This window comes from Arachis ipaensis, chromosome B01, assembly GCF_000816755.2.
Source record: "Arachis ipaensis cultivar K30076 chromosome B01, Araip1.1, whole genome shotgun sequence".
Lineage (NCBI taxonomy): Eukaryota > Viridiplantae > Streptophyta > Magnoliopsida > Fabales > Fabaceae > Arachis > Arachis ipaensis.
This window is the reverse complement of record NC_029785.2, coordinates 24,962,752-24,984,204: the sequence shown is the minus strand read 5'-3', so window position 1 is coordinate 24,984,204 and position 21,453 is coordinate 24,962,752. Positions and strand designations below refer to the sequence as shown.

Genomic DNA, 21,453 nt, shown 5'->3' with positions numbered 1-21,453 from the left:
AAAATCAACTCAATATCAACCGATTTAACCAATTTCCAAAGTTTAAAAGGATCAGTTCAGCAATAAATCATTTATCAAAACCAAATCAGTTAAAGCAACCCAGGCTGAATTTCAAGAGTATTCTATCTTTCACATCATCAAAATAATTGACTCAATTCAAACCAATCCTCGACGGATTAAACTCATTTCAAATCTTTAAAGAATCAACTTCAAACATTACATTTCATAAGCCACACAACAATTCAGCCAAACCAACATCCATAGTCATTCGAGTCAATCAAATAATACATAAGGCAGATACAATCACCAAATACACAATATCTCACATCAGTACCCATATGTAATAATTCCAATAATAAACTATAGTTTTCGGAAAGCGCCCCTACCTCAAAACGCAATTCCATAATCCAAACGTCTCATAGAGTCCTTTCCGCCTCATCCCGAACTGACGGCAACCAAAACCTCGGCTCCCAGTCACGTTCGCAATGACCATAGCAACACTAATTGCAACATACAATAATCAGGACTCGACCCCACGTTATCAAAACTCATATTCATTAACCGAACACAACAGAATACTAACGCGAGGCTTTTTGAAACATAATCTCTTACCGAAATAACAACACGAAGCAGTTCTGATTTCGAACCGGCCCCGACAACAGCTCCGGCGGCGGCCAGAAGCTCCGGTGGGTCATCTATAAAAAATCGCGCAGCATCAAAACCTTCTCGAAACTCAAAATGACCGAACCCACAAATTTAAAACCCTTACCGGCAGAGTTCTCTGGCGGCGGCAGCGAAGTTTTTTTTTTCCGGCGGCCGGAGCGGCAGCTTGGGCGGCACCCAAGAGCTGGCAGCAGCGATGATAACCCCACGCCTGCTCCTCCGATCGCATCTCCTCTCCCTCAGATCGGACCGGTGGCAGACCCCCCAACAGTGGCGGTGCAGCAGCTCACAGTGCAAGTAGCAGCGGCGCCCTGAACCTTTCTTTCCTTCAGATCAGATTGGGCGGATCTCTAGCAGTGGCGGCGGCAGACCAGAGCAGTAGAATGGAGGGGGTGATGACTGCTCAAACAGCAGCGACAGCACACGACGGCACGCGAGGGCAGCGGCGAGTGCCTCCCTGTGGGTCGCCGACTCCACGTTCCTCTCTTGGTCTCTCGCTCTCTTCTGGTCAGGACTCACGGCGGCGCTGTGCTCCCTCCAAGGTTGCGAGCTCGACGGTGGCAAGGCAGGGAGGACGATGGAGCTGGCAGCGAGTCCTTCTCTGCGCGACGCTGACTCCGTGTCTCTTTCTCTTTCTCCCTTCGGTGTACAATGGTGGCGACAAGGTGTGGAATGCGGCGGCACAACGCGACGGTGGCGGTGAGGCCCTGCGGCTCCGACGCGTCTCCTCTCCTTCTTCTCTCTGTCGCACTCTGTTCCCTCTTTCTTTCTTTGCTTCGTTTGGCAGCTGTTGCTGCTATGTGTCGCGTGAATGAGGGGAGGAAGGGAAACGGGTAGGGTGCGGCGGCGTTGAGCTGGACGGCGGCGGCAGTGAGGCCCCAGCCATCGTCGCCCCTCCTCTCTTCCCCACTCCTCCGATCTGCTACTGTTGCTGCGTGTGGGTTTGAGGAAAAAAAAAAGGAAACATTTGTGTTGCTGCTGCTGGGTTGGGTGAGAAAGGAACCGGGTCACTGGGTTAGGGTTTTAGGATTAGGGTTTCATTTTCAAAAATTAGGGTTAGGGACATTTTAGTAATTTCAGATGAAATTGGGAATAATATAGTAATTGAAACCCAAATTAAGTCCAACACTAATTGTATATAGGAAATACAATTTGCTCATCAATTTTACAAATTATTTTCAATAAAATGTCCAAATCAAATAATTAGAAGTAATATACTTAATTTCTTCATTTTTCAAAATAGCAGTAATAATATTTAAAATATTACTTACCTAATCCAAATCATATAAAATCCTTATTATTTCATAACTATCAATCTTATACTTTAAATATAGAAAATAATCCAATAATTATAAAATTGGATAATAATCATAGCTTATCTCAAATCCAATAAATCAAAACTTGCCTTAATTATCTTTAATAAAATGATTTCCAAAATTAAGGCTATAAATAACTATATGATTTGAGACTTGATCATAATAAGACTTTTCAAAAGTTCTGGGTCTTACATTCACTATCTAGGAAAATAATCTTGTTTTTATTTATTTAGAGGCATGCAGAGATCAATCCATGATAAATCATAAATAATCAAATTCCAATTTCTTGATAATTCAATTTCTCTCCAATTACTTAATCGCTAATTTTTTAGTCAATTAATTAAGAAAAGAGGTTAAGCACAATTTTGATTTATTCACATAAAGTTCAAGAGTGATCCTAAGTTGAATTATATGTCACTTGTTCAAACTAGCTCTAATCCAGTTAAAAATCATGAGAGTTATAAAGTCTCATATTTTTTAAACCACTATTCCTAGCTAGATTAAAAAGTCTTGAGAAAGATTTTTTAAATTAATTCCAATATTAAATTTCTAAAGTAATACTAGAATCCAAAATAGAGTTAGAATATTTTCCAACAGTTTTATTTACTATTGGATTTAGGTATGGAATTTAAATCTGACGATAACTAATTAGAGGGACGAATTTTCGTTCGTAACCGTCAAAAAATTCGCAGCTAAATTTGCCGGTGACGTCCCTCACTAAATCCGAGATATTCAGCGTTTTTGTTGTAGTGAAAATTTTATTATATTGCATCACGTATTTTTGGTAAAATTTTACGTCGTGTTGTATATTTTCGAATAGTCGAGTTCATCAATGGGCTAGAGTTTAAATTCAAAATCTAACATTCAAAACATCTCAAGTAAGCCTTCCAAGAATTATGAAATCAAACACATAAAAAATAATTACAAAAATCAATATTTTCATATTAAACCCATGTTGCAGCCAAGTTGAAACTATAAGAAATTATGGGCCAAAACGCAATTATACTAACTATTATATTCAAATTTTAGGCATATAATTTTTATTCTAATGTTTAATCGTTTCCTCTTGAAGAAAGAAAATGGGTCTCCAAATTTTAATTAAATATATAAATCTCCTACAAATTCTGGATGTGACCCTGTGACTTAAATTAGCTTCTAACTAATTTAAAAACCTTTGATATTTTATTGACTTTTTCAAATAAAACTCATATAAGATATATCTTTAAATATTTTTTCCTTAAGTATTTTTACGATTAGAGACTACCGTTAGATAAATTTACAAGAAAATCTATAGAATAGATAGACTCTCATTTTGTAGATAAGAAGTTAAAAAGTTCAAAAATTAAAGTTAGCAACCTAAGTTCAACAACCCTTCATGATTCTGAGACGTAGTTCAAAGATATTTTTTATGGGATGAACTATTTTTAAGTTTACAAAAATGTAATCTGAACTAAGATGTAAAAAGAAATTGCAAATTTTTGCAACCTTTATTTCCTTTCTTGCATAGTTTCTTTCCTTTATTTATTTTCTTTTTTTATTGTTTGAATTCTTATATTTATAGTCAGAGAACATTAAAAATTCATTGTAAATACCTCTTCAATTCTATATCACTGTCAATTTGTTACTTAAATTGAGAATAAAAGTCAAGTATTTTTTGCTTGCATATGTATTTGTTTCTCTTCTAGTAGTTTCGTACTGTATTTGCAGTAGGTGACATAAAATCTACTCCAAAAAAAATGGATTTGAATCTTCTAAAGTTTGAATTTTACTTTAGACAGTAAAGTGTGATTTCTCACCATTTATTTTATAGGTGGGACTAAGAATGAATATAAAAGAAAAACTATTCAAGGGTAGAAGATCACACTTTACTCTCTAAAGTGAAATTCAAACTTTAGAGGATTCAAATCCAAAAAAATTTGGCTTTTGTTGAACATGCTCATTTTTAAATATTGATAGTAAAATGCACGTTTTGCTTAGATGCGAATTCTAATGTAAGAACTTCACATCTTTAAGTTTTTTCGCACATGGAACAAATTAAAGGCGTTGTGATTTCAGCTATCCTATAATTTGCTATATGCTTCTTAGGTAGTCTTTGGTTACTTAGATTCAACTTCTAATGTAATTTTAAGTTTTCTAACTACAAGACACTACAACAAAACAGCATTTTGGTGATGGTTTTTTTAATGTTTGGTGACAGTTTAATTGTCACTAAATGGTTTTATAACGGTTAAAAAAAAAACATCACAGATTTGAGCGTCGTCAGCTGACATAGTGACGGTTTTGAACCACCGTTGGTAAGGAGTGTCGCTAAATTGTTTGTGACAATTTTTAAAGTATAAAACTGTCACTAATTTGTAACACTTGTAAAGGTGTTTTTATATTGTATTTCGTGATGTTTTGAAACTGTCGTTAAATTACTAAATTCTGTGACAGTTTTTAGACATATTTAGTGACTATTTAAACCGTCACAATATTTTTAGTGACAGTTTTACAATTTAAAACCGTTACTAAGTTACTTATTCATGTGACAGTTTTTTCCTGTATTTAGTGATTGTTTTAAACTGTTATAATCTCTTCAACATCAAAATTTCTATTATCAAAAGTTGAATTCTTCATAAATGACATTGTTTTTCAACAAATCCAAATTCAATCCCACAAGTTTTACAAAAATAACAACAATGTATTTCAAAAGTTGAATTCTACAAGTTTTAATTACATAGTCATAATCCATATGTAAATTCAAAAAATTCTAACTTAATCCAAACGTGTAAACCTAACAATTCAATCATGAAACTCCTTTAAATGTTGGATGGCCTATGTTGTTGAGGTTCATGATTGGCAGAAGAATATGGTCTTGTATGTGTTGGTGATTCAAAATCTGTAACCTACAATTGAAAATAAAAAAAAATATTTTAGAGAATATTTAGAAGGATACTTAACAAATCAACAAGTGTTATACAAGAGGCTATGATTACAAACTAAAATCATTTTAGAAGAAGTTGTTGACGAAAATTAAGTATGTAAGTCTATAAAATTAAGTATAACATATATCCTTATCTTACCTCAGTAGGAAAACCGGGTGGCAATTGACCCTCTTGACGATTCACAAGAAATTTACTTGTTCCTGTAGCAACTGTACTTGTAACTTCAAGTTTTGATATTCAGTTCTTGATGGTCCATTATATAAAATCTGGCCAAACCGTAATTAATTAAATAGGAGAGAATATGATTAGAAAATTTAGCAATCGGAATTTGATAATTTAAATATGATATTTGGACTCAGTGAATTTTTCTGAGTCAGAAAACATAGTTTCTGGATCAAAATGCGCACTGGAAATTTGACCGGCAGTACCGGCTACGATCTGTCCGGTACTGTGGCTGAGAAAATTAATTATAAGTAAATAACATTTAGAGATTAGGATTTATAATTAGAGAAGGTAGAAATATTTAAAATACGATTTAAAACTCTAATCTTAGAGGTTTTGGCCCAAAATTGAGCCAACAGACTAAACCAAGTGAACTGAGCCCAAGTGGGCCCAAGACGCAACATATATAAACATTAGTTATGAGTATTTTAGCTCATTAACCCTAAAGAAAGAGGGTAGCGGCGCTGAAATGGAGAAGAGAGGAAGAAGAGAGAAAATCCTAACTTCATCAAACTTCAAATCATCATAACTTTCTCTCCGGAACTCCGATTGACGAGCTGTTTATGGCCACGCGTCGCTTTTCTCATCTTCTGCAATTCTATCTAACACTACAACAAATATGGGCTTTAGCAACGCCAAAATCTGCAACACCTTAAAACCGTTTTCTTAGATAGTTTTAGACAACGGTTTTTTACAGTATTACTGTTGAAGTTCAGTTTTCATTATTTTATAGCAACAAAATAAAACCATTCTCTTTAACTATTTTAAAGAACGGTTTTATAACTGTTACTAGAATTTGATTTTAAGCAACGGTTTTTTAATGTTGTTTAAATAACTATACAAAAGATACGCTTAAAAACCGTTGCCAAAGTTGCTACACTTTAAAACATTCCCTTAGATGATTTTAGACAATGGTTTTTATAATGTTGCTGTTGAAATTTAATTTTTCATTAAGTTATAGCAATAAATTAAAACCGTTTTTTTAAACTATTTTAAAGAACGATTTTATAACCATTACAATAAATTTTTTATTAAGCAACAATTTTCTAATATTTAAATAATTATGCAAATTAAAAGATACATATAAAATTTATTTTCTATAAATATAAAATTAGTAGAAAACTCAATAATATTTTTTAAAAAATAATTTTAAAAAATTAAATTAAATTTTAAATTAATATTCTATACCCTAAACTTATTAAAATTATCCTACTCTAATTAATCCAAAAAAATCCAAAAATTCCCAAATCAATCCTAACCTAACCCTAATTTTCCCTCAGATGATGCCACCCACACTTCCCTCAACCCCCCTGTTCACATAAAACACAACACACACATAACACCAAACACATACACAGAGATGACGAAGAGAGGAAGACAGGGAGCCGCCGTCACGTCGTCACCATTCAGCCCATCGCCGCCGCCGTGTTGCCACCGAGCCACCGGTCACGAAGGGAAGAGAGACAGAGGCAGACAGAGGCGCGCAGAGTTCATGAGGGGAGAGACAGAGGCCGAACGCGAGGAGGGAGGGAACCTTCGCCGTCGCCGTTCGTGGAGTCCGCGCCAGCACCGTCGTCGCTGTCCATGGAGTCCCCGCCAGCACTGACGTCGCCGTCGCAGAGGAGCGTCCCTGTCTCCGCGCGCTGCCGCCATCGAAGCTTCTGCTTCTGCTTTGCTGCTTCTGTTGTCACGCCGTCGCCCCTCTGGACGTCATTGCTTCTGAATCTTGCCCTGTCACTGGTTCTCTGCCTCCCATTGTGGCTCAACCTCTGTTTATGTAACTCAAGTGGCTCTTGTTCTGTGAATTTAATTGATTTGGTTTCTGTTTTGATTTGAATATTGATTTGGTATAATGCTGGCTTTTTTGGTCACTGCCTGTCACTGCTTTCTGTTCTGATAGCTGCTGCTATTTTTTGCCTTTAATTTGTTGTTGATTCAGTAATTTATTGCTATTCTGTTTTTGGTTTTGATTATCTTCTGTGCAGTTATTTAGTGTTTACTGTAGTGTTTGCATTCTGATTTTCGTTATAATTTCTAATTTGTTCTTGATTTTTAGTTGGGCTACTTTCTGCAATTTTCCATACATAAATTATGGCTAGGTGGATATCAGAGCAGCAACTGCAAGTTACTTGGTTGTTATACTTTTAAGCGCTTCCACATGTTCTATCAACTTGTCATAACTGTTCCTTAATCATTGATACTATGCTTTGATATTTAGGCCATTATTAAATCATATATATATATATATATATATGGAGAACATATTTTTGGCGTCTGAATTCTGGTATCTAGTATCATTTTAGTGTCCCTATTAACGACAACTCTTCATGTTGGTTTCATAAGTAGAAAACTTAATTTGGCTTCCTTGATATGGCTGACAAACTCATTTCAGCACAAGATGGAAGCAAAATTCCAATTTGCAGTTTATTTAGGGATACCAGCTACTTATTTCATTGTTACTTCATTATTTCTCTTCTACAGGTGTAATTCTTGACTCTTTTTTTTTTTCTTCTTACTGCAGACTTATTTTCAAAGTAGACCACCTTGGTTGGAAAATATTGTCAATTGCAGTGCCTTCTGATATGGCTTTGACAGCTGATCCTATTGCTTCACTGGTTGACACAACATTCATTGGCCGAATAGGTATATGTTCCACCATTAACTCCAAGTTTGCTAAGTGTCTCAACAAAAAATATAAAAAAGGAGATAGAGATAAGACAAAATGTTCATGTCTCTATTTATATCCATGTATCTGTCTCTTGCTTCAAACAAGTTTGTGTCTGTCAATATTTTGTGCTTTTGTCCTAAGACAGCATAATTTATAACAACTTTAGCATAATTTCTGTCAATATTTTTGTGTTTTTATTTGGAAGATCCTTACTACTATCTTAAAATATGTTCGAAAACACTCATCAAGTTAATTGAGACATGTCTCGAAGGTTTAATTTATAATTTCATTGGTTAAGAGTAGATGTGCTTGTGCTTGTGCAGTTGTGGGTTGCTCTCACTGCAACTTCTTGAAACTTTTTACCCACTTGCCATGATATGTCAGTAAAAAACAACTTGATTTTTTATTTTTCTGTGCTCCGATCTTCTTGCAGGTGTAGGATTCACACTATATATATACATATCAGAGATATATTTGTATTGAATAGAATGATACACTTGTCCCACCCAATTATTTGGTCTGAAAATTTGTCGTGCACACCATGTGCTTGTGAAATTGTGAAACGGTTAAAACTTGTATCAGCTTACTATATATATAATAATAAGTGACACAAAGGCTGCATTATATTCATAGGAAGAAAGAAACAATGAGTGATTCTGCAGCTTAGGCCCTTTGTTGAGGCCAAAGCCTGGGACTGTGGTTGTTTGGAAATATGGGGATGACCCTACTAGCTTGTGGTTCTGCTCTTGTTTGTATATTTGTCATTCATTTTGTGCAATTAAGTTTAGTTTTTTGAGGTATCTATAATACTCTGATTATACTCTTTTTTTTCTTTTTTTCCCCTGGGTTGTGTTGTGCAGGTTCATTGAGTGGTTGGGTTGTTGCTGTAGAGGGAGCTGTGGTGAGAGCATTGAGAATGGAAAGAAGCTCAAATCTCTTTTGTTTATGATTAGATATTGTTATGACTTGGATTTTTATTATGTGATTTTAAAGTATCTTAGTTTATTTAACTTCTAAAATCTTTTGTTTATAGGTCACAAATATGTATGAATCTTATAGAATACGTTATAAATCAAATGTTCAACTAGTTTTCTTTAATGATTTGATTCAAATAGTTGAAAGATTAATCTATTGAAGCTAAAAATTAGTTGGAATATTAATTTCAATGCAATATGAGAAAACTATTATAAATAAAGAATTATATAATTAGAAAATACCGTTGTCAAAAGTTGTCAAAGACAATGGTGTTAAAACCGTGGTTAAAGGCAGTTACAAAATGGAAATGGTATTAAAATCGTTGCAAAAAAAAACACCAAAGGCAACGCTTTTAAACTGTTGTCTTTGTGAATAACAACACTACAACAGTTTAAAACCGTTGCCTATCTAGTTATGGTTTTAAACCGTTACGTCATGAAAGAGAACAGTTTTAAACCGTTGCCTATCCAGTAACGGTTCTAAACCGTTCTTTAAAAATTGTTGTCAAAACCGTTGCCTATGCTAATAACTATGGCAACGGTTTTTTTGGTTGCCGTTGCCTTAGGTAAAAAACCGTTGCCTATGAGCATTGGCAACGGCCGTATATACCACAGGTCAAAAACCGTTGCCAATGTGTTGCCTAAAGTTTTAGCAACGGTTTTTCGATCTATGACAACGGTTTTCGACCGTTGCGAAAACCCTTATTTGTTGTAGTGTAAGTTTTGTGGTGAGTAACCCACTGTCCTCTGCCCAGTTTTCGTTTTTCTCTTTAAATTCGAATTTGGTTTGGGTTTTGAGGAAATCTTATAATTTTGGTTATTTAGGAGTGCTCTAGTATGAGCCATTGGTGAGTTCCATCAACCAATTTCGTGGGTTAAGATAAGGAACCCTCCAACTCTTGTGATTTATCATTTTCATGAATCATAGGTTGATGTATATAGGTGAAATTGGTCAATGATAATGAGGTACAAAAGCAAAGAATAATGAATTAGGAAGGACTAAAGCACTAATCTTGTGTGTAGAGTAAATATTATAATTAATGCCAAACAAGTCACGAAGCACCAAAATAATACAAGAAATTCTCAACAATTGAGTAAGAGGATCCAACACCATTATTAAAATAAGAAAATTAGAAAAGAAAATAAGAACAAGCTATAAAGACAAAATTAAAATACAATGAATAAAAAGTATGCAAATGCCATAAACAAAAGAAAATGAGAAATTTTTTTTTGACCTGGAAAAGAAGAAAGTAAGAAAGGAAGAAGAGAGAAGAAGAAACGAGAGAAGAAAGAAGAAGAAAAGGAATAAGAAAGAAGAAGAAAGGAGAAGAACAGGGCACGAGGCGACGCTGCGCGTGGAATGCAGGATGGACAAGCGACGCGTAAGCGTCCTGTACGCTTGAGTGTGGATGGTGAGAGTGTAAATCGACGCGTATGCGTGTGATGTACGCGTACGCGTGAGTGCAGCTGTGCGTTTCGCGCGGTGTACGCGTGGTGTTCGCGCAACTCTCGGGTTCCATGTATGGAGCCATGTTGACGCATCGACGCGTACGCGTGCCTGGCTCCCCCTTTTTTTTTTACATATAAAAACAGAAACAGGGCACTCTCCTAATCTACAAGAATTCTAAAATAATCAAAATTAAAATTTAACAACAACTCTTTTTGGTTTTTGAAAAATTTTCAAATATAAGACACACAAAACTTACACTTCAAGTAAAATACAATCTAACAATAACTATTCTAAACAAAACATAAATCTAACAAGAAATCTATCAATCAAAGCAAAATGTATAAGAGTATAGAAAATAAGAAAAACTACCTACAATGGCAACTCAATTCATTCATTGATTATATATACAAGAGAATGGAAAGAGGTTACCATGGTGGGGTGTCTCCCACCTAGCACTTTTAGTTTAAGTCCTTAAGTTGGACATTTGGGAAGCTCCTTGTTATGGTGGCTTATGCTTGTATTCATCCTTGAACCTCCAAGGATGTTTGCCCCTCAAACGGTTGTCAAAATTTCCAACCGTCTTCACCAAGCTTGGGTGAAATTCTTCCCAAGATATGAGCTTCCAAAATTTGTCTTCATGTTGTGATCCAAGATCCCAAACCTTGTTTTCACACCCATCTTCAAGTTGATCATCATAGCTCCAATTGGGTGGTTTAGCCTTGGAATTCTCAAAGAAGCCTCCAAATAACTTCCTAGACTCATACAATTTAGCTCCACACTAAACCTTGCAATCAAACTTTGAACATGCAACCGTAATGAACCTAGAATGATGTTTCCAACCACTAACCATCTCTCTCCTACTCTTGACCCCACAAAGAGCTCTAAGTTGACCATCATTTCCAATCAAACTATATTCAAGTGAGAAAGTAAAGCTTAGGGATAAGAATTTTACTCACTTGAATATTGTGTTGGATGGTGACTTAGGAAGGGGTGGTCCTAATGATCTTGCAAGTTTCACTCCCTTGTGCTCTTCTTTGACTACCTCCACCTCTTGGCAAACTTCTTCAACTTCAATTTCTTGCCCACCAACTTCTTCCACACATTCTTCATTGGTGGAGCTTGCCTCTTGATCATCCTCTTCCAATCTTTCATCATTCATACTATGCCTTGGAGGTTGCGCATTATCCTCCTTAACACCAAATTCAAGCTCATTGGAAAAAGGTTCAACAACTTCCACAAGATCATCATCAACATCACTTGGTGTGGAAGTGTTCTCAAGCTTGAAATCCACCTCTTGTTCAATTTCACCTAGCTCTTCAACTACTTCTTCTTTAACAATCTCTTCCTCCTCCAGTTGTTGCAAGACATACCCCCTCTCCTTGTCCTCATGTTGGGATTCTATCCTTCATACTCCACTCTTCGATTGATTTCTCACATTCATCCGTGGAGGTGCTTTACTTGTTGCATGAGTCCCATAAGTCCAAGGTGGCTTTAATTTTGGCAAGGTTAGCCTTGATAGCTTCATTCATCCTTTGGGCTTCCTCTTGCTCCTTTTGATGGATTATTACTTGAAGCCGATCCATTGCTTCCTTGAGACGATCCATTGGCTCTTGTTCCACTTGGCTAGTATAAGTAGGATCATATTGCTCTTGGATGGATGGATATGGGTGTTCTTCCATGGAGGATTATGGTGAAAAGAAGAATTCATTTTGTGGTTAAAAGTTATCATACATGGGAGGTGATTAATCTTGGTAACAGTATGGAGGTGGTGGTTCTTGAGGGTATTGGTGGTGGAATTGGGGTGGTTCTACATATGGTTCATATGGTTCACAAGGTGGTTGGTATGGTGGATATGGGTTGGGGTCTTATGGTTCTTGAGGATAATGTTGATTTCTCAAATCTACAAATCATGTCAAAGTTGAAGGTGCTGGATTTATCGAACAATAGGCACATCAGACACCTTCCTAGTAAAATAGGCATGGTGATCAACTTGGAGCTTCTGAACCTGTCACTCTCAGAAGTATCCACACAGATTCAGTTGCCAATTGAATCGAAGAACTTGGAGAAATTGAAGGTCCTCCTCATGAAAGATACTTTCACTTCATCAAACATTCTTAAGGTTTTGGAAAGCCTTAAACAATTGCAGATTCTAAGACTTGGATATGGAGGCAGGGTGGGTGGAGGCATGTCTTTTAGTGAGGTAGGTAATAATCAAGAAGCAATCTTGATAGACAAATTGAAAAGCTTGCCTCAATTGGAGGAACTTTGCATCAACTTAAAAACCATGAGAGGCATCCGAAAATTGCTTAGCTCCACCAAGTTGCAAGGTTGCTTGAGATATGTTTGGCTTAGTTTCATTGATGAGCCAATTGAGATGGCAACATTGTTGACATCTTAGTCTAAAATGAAGCATTTGGAGCTTATAACTCTGCAATATTTGTACAACATCAAGGAAGTTCCATCCATCTTTTTATGATGCGTGCGCGTGGCCCTCAATTCTCCATTTTACTCATTTCTTCATTAATTCTCCACTTTGCATGCTTTTCTCTTTATTTCTTCCATCCAATACTTGCCTTATGAACCTGAAATCACTCAACAAACACATCAAGGCATCGAATAGAATTAAAGTGAATTAAAATCATCAATTTAAGGGCCTAAAAAGTATATTTTTACACTTAAGCACAAATTAAGGGAGAATTACAAAACCATGCTATTTTATTGAATAAATGTGGGAAAAGGTGATGAAATCCTCTAAAATAAGCACAAGATAAACCACAAAATTGGGGTTTATCAAACCCCCTTGTTCTTCATAGCCAATAATTGATCACTTCATTGCAATTCCTTGTGAGATGACCCGAGGTTTAAATACTTCGGTTAATTCTTATTGGGGTTTGTACATGTGATAACCAATATTTTTGTATGTGAGGATTCTTTGTTGGTTTAGAACTATACTTGCAACGAGCTTTCATTTGTGAAATTCTAAACCGTACGAACAAATCGAGCATCAAAATGGCACCGTTGCCGGGGAGTTGCAATGGTGCTATGTTATTGGCTATTGTATATATTGTGAATAGCTTGATTTGTGGTTTGTTTGTTAGTTTTTGCTAGTTCTAGGATTTGGTTTTCTTTGTCTCTTGTTAGAATTTGTTTTTGCTTTCTCTTATCCCCATGAATTCTCATCACTTTGGCTATGAGTACGATTCAAACTATGTTGTAGGAATTGGAAGCTTTAATGAGGAATTGCATCAAGGATTTGGAGATTAAAGGTGGGAGGAGCTCCAAGCTTACGGACAACCTTCTTGGCGACAACCTCCTCCCGAATCAAGTTTGACAAGAGTGCTTGGGGATATGACAACTCTCCTTACGGAGATGCACAAGGACCAAAAGGCATTTTATTCCATCAAATTCGTTCAAGCGCCACCCCAACAAGACTACTCTCCGGATTCTTATGGGTATAATCCAAATCCTAATGCATACCAATCTAATGTATGTGATGACCCTTATTGTGATTGTCAACCACAACCATCATATGCATATGAACTCCCTCCTCAACATAGCCCTCAATAACCATACTCACAAGTCTCATACCACCATCCACCCCCATATGATCCTAACCTATATCTACCATTCCAACACCAATACCCCCAAGAACCACAAATTCTATACACACCACCTCAAGACTTTCACCAATATGAACCACCTTCCAACTATAATACATCCCCCCCAAACAATGAACCCTCTCTTCCACCACCACCTTCATCGGAAGACCTAATGCAAGAGCAACAAGAACTTCTAGCTAGGTGTACGAATCATGAAGAAGCGTTCAAAGAGCTAGAAGCCAAGATAGCTATCATAGCGGAAGCCGTTAGCAACATGGTCGCATCCCGCCTAAGCCTATGCGATCAAGGCACTCCCATTGTTGAATGTGGAGAAGCACCCAAATAGCTTAGCGAAGAAGTGAATTTGGAGCTCCAAGGTAAGGAAGATAAGTTAAAGCAATAAGTACAACAAGAGGAGGAGGAAGAGATTATTGAACAAAAGGATGGTTGGGTATTTAGGATATGTTGAGTGGTGGACGAAATTGTGATCCTCAAAGTTAGTCTCTTTGTATTTGTATGAAATCAAAAATACCCCAAAGAGATCATGGTGTAATGAATTGGGATCTTAATAATCCCTGGTAATGGCACGTGTGATCACAACTCCATTCAACTAACCAGCAAGTGCACTGGGTCGTCCAAGTAATACCTTACGTGAGTAAGGGTCGAATCCCACGGAGATTGTTGGTATGAAGCAAGCTATGGTCACCTTGTAAATCTCAGTCAGGCAGATATAAAATAATTATGGAGTTTTCGAATAATAAATAATAGAATAGGGATAGAGATACTTATGTAAATCATTGGTAGGAATTTCAGATAAGGGAATGGGGATGCTTTCCGTTCCTCTGAACCTCTGCTTTCCTGCTAGTAATTGATGCATAAATCCACTTCCTGGGCCCACTTGGTGTGTGTTTGGGCTGAGCTTGAGTGTAGCACGTGCAGAGGCCATTTGTGGAGTTGAACGCCAGTTTCTGTGCCAATTTGGGCGTTCAACTCTGGTTTTGGATCCTTTTCTGGCGCTGGACGCCAGATTTGGGCAGAAGGCTGGCGTTGAACGCCAGTTTACGTCATCAATTCTTGGCCAAAGTATGGACTATTATATATTTCTGGAAAGCCCTGGATGTCTACTTTCCAACGCAATTGGAAGCGCGCCATTTCGAGTTCTGTAGCTCCAGAAAATCCACTTTGCGTGCAGGGAGATCAGAATCCAACAGCATCAGCAGTCCTTTTTCAACCTCTGAATCTGATTTCTGCTCAAGTCCCTCAATTTCAGCCAGAAAATACCTGAAATCACAGAAAAACACACAAACTCATAGTAAAGTCCAGAAATTTGAATCTAACATAAAAACTAATGAAAACATCCCTAAAAGTGACTAGATCCTACTAAAAACATACTAAAAACAATGTCAAAAAGCGTATAAATTATCCGCTCATCACAACACCAAACTTAAATTGTTGCTTGTCCCCAAGCAACTGAAAATCAAATAGAATAAAAAGAAGAGAATATACTATAAATTCTAAATTATCAATGAAACAGAGCTTCAATCATATGAGCGTCGAGCAAAAGAAGAAAGAATAGAAGAATAAGAAGAAGATATGGAGGAGATGGAGGGAGATGTGTATTTGGCCATATGGGTGGGATTGGGTGGGAAAGAGATGTTGAATTTTGAAGGAAAGTGGGTGCTTGGATGTGAGTGGTAAATGAAAAACAGAAGGGATGATCATGAATGGAAAGAGAGATGATGAGGTAGGTGGGGATCCTGTGGGGTCCACAGATCCTGAGGTGTCAAGGCATTTACATCCATGCACCAATTTAGGCATGTAAAATGCCCTTGCACACAACTCTGGGCGTTCAGCGCCAGGTTGGTGCCCATTTTGGGCGTTCAACGCCCCTTTGCTGCCATTTCTGGCGTTGAACGCCAGAACCATGCTTGTTCTGGGCGTTCAGCGCTAGGATGCTCCCATTCTGGGCGTTCAGTGCCAGAACTATGCTCTGTTTTGGCGTTTGAACGCCAGACAGATGCTCCTCCAGGGTGTGATTTTTCTTCTGCTGTTTTTGATTCCGTTTTCAATTTTTTTGTTTATTTTGTGACTCCACATGATCATAAACCTAAGAAAACATGAAAAACAATAAAAATAAGAATTAGATAAAAATTGGGTTGCCTCCCAACAAGCGCTTCTTTAATGTCAATAGCTTGACAGTGAGCTCGATCTTCTTCCACAAGAATGTTCTTATCCTTGCTCCTGCTCATATGACAAAGAAGAAGGCACAGAAAAATAATAATAATAATAGAGATCCTTTATACCACAGTATAGGGATCCCTTTGTGAGTGGAAGAAAAGAGGGGGAGACAAAGAATGTAATGTAATGGAAGAAACACAACTGTGAGGAGGCTTTGAGATGTGAGATGAGATGTTAGGATATGAATGAATAAATAGAATGAGATGGGGGAAGGAAAATTTTCGAAAATTATTTTGAAAAAGGAGTTAGTGATTTTTGAAAATTGTTTTTGAAAAATTGTTAGTATTTTTTTTTTTTCCGAAAATTTTTGAAAATAAAAAAATAATTAGTTAATTAAAAAGAAATTTTTGAAAAAGGGGGAGATATTTTCGAAAATGAGAGAGAGAGAGTTAGTTAGGTGGTTTTGAAAAAGTTAAGAAACAAACAAAAAGTTAGTTAGTTAGTTGAAACAACTTTTGAAAACCAATTTTGAAAAGATAAGAAGTTAGGAAGTTAGAAAAGATATTTTGAAAAGATATTTTTGAAAAAGATAAGGTAAGAAGATATTTTGAAAAGATATGATAGAAATTAGTTTTGAAAAAGATTTGATTTTTAAAATCACAATTAATAACTTGATTCACAAGAAATCACAAGATATGATTCTAGAACTTAAAGTTTGAATCTTTCTTAACAAGCAAGTAACAAACTTGAAATTTTTGAATCAAAACATTAATTGATTAGTTATTTTCGAAAATTTTGTATAAAATTAAGAAAAATATTTTTGAAAAATATTTTTTTGAAATTTTCGAAAATAACTAATAATTTTGAAAAAGATTTGATTTTTGAAAAAGATTTTGAAAAAGATAAGATTTTCAAATTGAAAATTTGATTTGACTCATGAGAAACAATTTGATTTTGAAAATTTTTGAAAAAGTCAACTCAAATTTTCGAATTTGATGAGAGAAAAATGGAAAGATATTTTTTTGAATTTTTATGAAAACATGAAAATTATGCAATGCATGAAATTTTTAGATCAAAACAATGAATGCATGCAAGAATGCTATGAATGTCAAGATGAACACCAAGAACACTATGAAGGTCATGATGAACATCAAGAACATATTTTTGAAAAATTTTTAATGCAAAGAAAACATGCAAGACACCAAACTTAGAATTCTTTAATGCTTACGTACTAAGAATTCAAGAATGCATATGATAAACATGAAAAGACACAAAACAAAAATTCATCAAGATCAAACAAGAAGACTTACCAAGAACAACTTGAAGATCATGAAGAACACTATGAATGCATGATATTTTCGAAAAAATGCAAGATGCAAATGCAAGTGACACCAAACTTATAATGTGACTCAAGACTCAAACAAGAAACAGAAAATATTTTTGATTTTTATGATTTTCTAATTTTTTTGGATTTTTATTTTATATTTTTCGAAAATTAAAAGAAAAATAAGGATTCCAAAATTTTTAATATGAATTCCAGGAATCTTGCCATGTTAGTCTAAAGCTTCAGTCCAGGAATTAGACATGGCTCACTAGCCAGCCAAGCTTTCAAAGAAAGCTCCAGTCCAAAACACTAGACATGGCCAATGGCCAGCCAAGCTTCAGTCTTTAACACGAGAGTATATTGTTCTTGATAACAAATTGCAAGCCTCAGTCCAAATTAATTTAGACATGGCTTTACAGCCAGCCAGGCTTCACATGCTCCATGAAACACTAGAATTCATTCTTAAAAATCTTGAATAAATTTTTGAAAACATTTTTATTATTTTTTTTCGAAAACAGATGAGAAATTTTTAAAAATATTTTTGAAAAATTTTTTGAAAATAAAATAAAAAGAAAATTACCTAATCTGAGCAACAAGATGAACCGTCAGTTGTCCAAACTCAAACAATCCCCGGCAACGGCGCCAAAAACTTGGTGCTGTTGCCGGATCAAAAGGGAATCTGGCACTGATGTTACCGGACCAAAAGCTTGCCGAAGACTCAAACAATCCCCGGCAACGGCGCCAAAAACTTGGTGGAACTTTTCTGGCGCTGGACGCCAGATTTGGGTAGAAAGCTGGCGTTGAACGCCAGTTTATGTCGTCTATTCTTGGCCAAAGTATGGACTATTATATATTGCGAGAAAGCCCTGGATGTCTACTTTCCAACGCATTTGGAAGCGTGACATTTCGAGTTCTGTAGATCCAGAAAATCCACTTTGAGTGCAGGGAGGTTAGAATCCAACAGCATCAGCAGTCCTTCTTCAACCTCTGAATCTGATTTCTACTCAAATCCCTCAATTTCAGCCAGAAAATACCTGAAATCACAGAAAAACACACAAACTCATAGTAAAGTCCAGAAATGTGAATTTAACATAAAAACTAATGAAAACATCCCTAAAAGTGACTAGATCCTACTAAAAACATACTAAAAACAATGTCAAAAAGCGTATAAATTATCCGCTCATCATTGAGTACATATAGGAATCTCAAGTTGAAGAGCCTTCTTCCACAGAGTTTGGAAGGGATGTTAAGGAGGAAAGTGATGTTAAGGAAGTGGATAGAGAGTTGAGAGAAATTGATCAAAAAGCGGATTCCATCATTAGTGATTTTTTGTCCACATTGATCAATCCCCTTAATGATCTTGTTGAGCCTTCTTCCATTGGATTGGAAAGTAATGTTGAGGAGGACATGCAACCTCCAAAGCATATTGAGAGTGAAGAATTGGAAGAAGTGTTCCAAGCAACAAGTCCTCCTATCTATGATGATGCCGCATCAACATATGATCCTTTTGAGCATGATGAGTCCTTCCCCACTATGCTTGAACTTAATGATGAGATTAACTTCACTAAACCTCCTATTTATGATTTGAGTGATAAGGAAGAGATAGAAGAATTTGGCAAAGAAGAATGTGAACTTGAGGAAGCTTGGCAAGAGGTAGAGCTTGAAGAACCTTGCCAAGTGGTGGACGCCTCTAGAAGAGGATGGACGGGAGTGGAATGCGCTTTATCAAGACCGTTGGGAAATTTTCTGCCTAAGTTGCCATCTAATCCTTCATTTGAGTGGGTAAAACTCCTAACTCTTAGCTTTATTATCCCACTTGAATTTGGTTTTCTTGAAACGGATGGCCAACTTAGGGCGCTTTGTGGAATTAAGCGTCAGAGGAAGATGTTTAGTGGTTGGCATTGTAAGTCTAGGCTCATTATGGTTGGAAGCTCGAAATTGAAGAGCATGGATTGGTGTAGTGCTCGATTGAAGGGGTCTGGGAGAATTGTTTGGTACCTTCATGAGAATTCGGCCTCTCTACCACCCAGATGAGCGGATAATTTATACGCTTTTTGACATTGTTTTTAGTATGTTTTTAGTAGGATCTAGTTACTTTTAGGGATGTTTTCATTAGTTTTTATGTTAAATTCACATTTCTGGACTTTACTATGAGTTTGTATGTTTTTCTGTGAATTCAGTTATTTTCTGGCTGAAATTGAGGGACTTGAGCATAAATCAGATTCAGAGGTTGAAGAAGGACTGCTGATGCTGTTGGATTCTGACCTCCCTGCACTCAAAATGGATTTTCTGGAGCTACAGAACTCGAAATAGTACAATTCCAATTGCGTTGGAAAGTAGACATCCAGGGCTTTCCAGAAATATATAATAGTCTATACTTTGGCCAAGAATAGATGACGTAAACTGGCGTTCAACGCCAACTTTCTGCCCAAATCTGGCGTCCAGCGCCAGAAAAGGAGCCAAAACCAGAGTTGAACGCCCAAACTGGCACAAAAGCTGGCGTTCAACTCCAGAAAGGACCTCTACATGTGCGACACTCAAGCTCAGCCCAAGCACACACCAAGTGGGCCCCGAAAGTGGATTTATGCATCAATTACTTACTTCTGTAAACCCTAGTAGCTAGTTTATTATAAATAGGACATTTCACTATTGTATTTGACATCCTGGATTGTATTTTGATCCTGTGATCTTATTTTATAGCTTGCTTCATACTAACAATCTCCGTGGAATTCGACCCTTACTCACGTAAGGTATTACTTGGACGACCCAGTGCACTTGCTGGTTAGTTACACGGAGTTGTGAACCATGGTCTTGGCATCAAGTTTTTGGCGCCGTTGCCGGGGATTGTTCGAGTATGGACAACTGACGGTTCATCCTGTTGCTCAGATTAGGTAATTTTCTTTTTGTTTTCTTTTCAAAAAATTTTTAAAATCTTTCAAAAAAAATTTCTCAGCTGTTTTCGAAAAAATTTATTCAAAGAATGAATTCTAGTGTTTCATGAAGCACGTAAAGCCTGGCTGGCTGTAAAGCCATGTCTAAATTCATTTGGACTGAGGCTTCCACTCATAAGTATATGAAGTTGGATGAAATATCAGCTGTTGTATACATGAGAGGTATCTATGTTTGCTGAAGCTTGGCTGGCCATTGGCCATGTCTAGTGTTTTGGACCGGAGCTTTCATTGAAAGCTTGGCTGGATAGTGAGCCATGTCTAATTCCTGGACTGAAGCTTTAGACTAAGAATGCAAGATTCCTGGAATTCATGTTAAAAATTTTGGAATCCTTATTTTTTCTTTTTCATATAATTTTCGAAAATATCCAAAAAAAAAAATTTAGAAAATCATAAAAATCAAAAATATTTTTCGTGTTTCTTGTTTGAGTCATGAGTCATGTTATAAGTTTGGTGTCATTTGCATGTGCATCTTGCATTTTTCGAATATTTCATGCATTCATGGTGTTCTTCATGATCTTCAAGTTGTTCTTGGTAAATCTTCTTATTTGATCTTTGCATTTGCATGTTTTGTGTCTTTTCTTGTTTTTCATATGCATTCTTGAATTCTTAGTGTCTAAGCATTAAAGAATTCTAAGTTTGGTGTCTTGCATGTTTTCCTTGCATTAAAAATTTTTCAAAAATATGTTCTTGGTGTTCATCATGATCTTTATAGTGTTCTTAGTGTTCATCTTGACATTCATAGCATTCTTGCATGCATCACATGTTTTGATCTAAAATTCTCATGCATTGCATCATTTTTCTTGTTTTTCTCTCTCATAAAAAAAAATATATCTTTCCCTTTTTCTCTCATCAAATTCGAAAATTTGGATTGACTTTTTCAAAAATTTTTAAAATCAAGTTGTTTCTTATGAGTCAAATCAAATTTTCAATTTGAAAATCTTATCTTTTTCAAAATCTTTTTCAAAAATCAAATCTTTTTCAAAAAAATCAAATCTTTTTCAAATTTATTAGTTATTTTCGAAAATTCCAAAAATATGTTTCAAAAATCTTTTTCTTATTTTTATATCAAATTTTCGAAAATAACAAAAACAATTAATGTTTTGATTCAAAAATTTCAAGTTTGTTACTTGCTTGTTAAGAAAGATTCAAACTTTAAGTTCTAGAATCATATCTTGTGATTTCTT

The 21,453-nt window shown here is 36.0% G+C and overlaps 1 protein-coding gene across 1 annotated transcript; it reads left to right on the top strand.

Moving 5' to 3' along the window:
* On the top strand, positions 6,710–8,868 carry LOC107648696. Its single transcript, XM_016352517.2, has 3 exons — positions 6,710–6,902; positions 7,664–7,768; positions 8,654–8,868. Exons 1-3 carry the CDS (start codon positions 6,710–6,712, stop codon positions 8,740–8,742), a joined length of 387 nt encoding a protein of 128 aa, XP_016208003.1. The 3' UTR covers positions 8,743–8,868.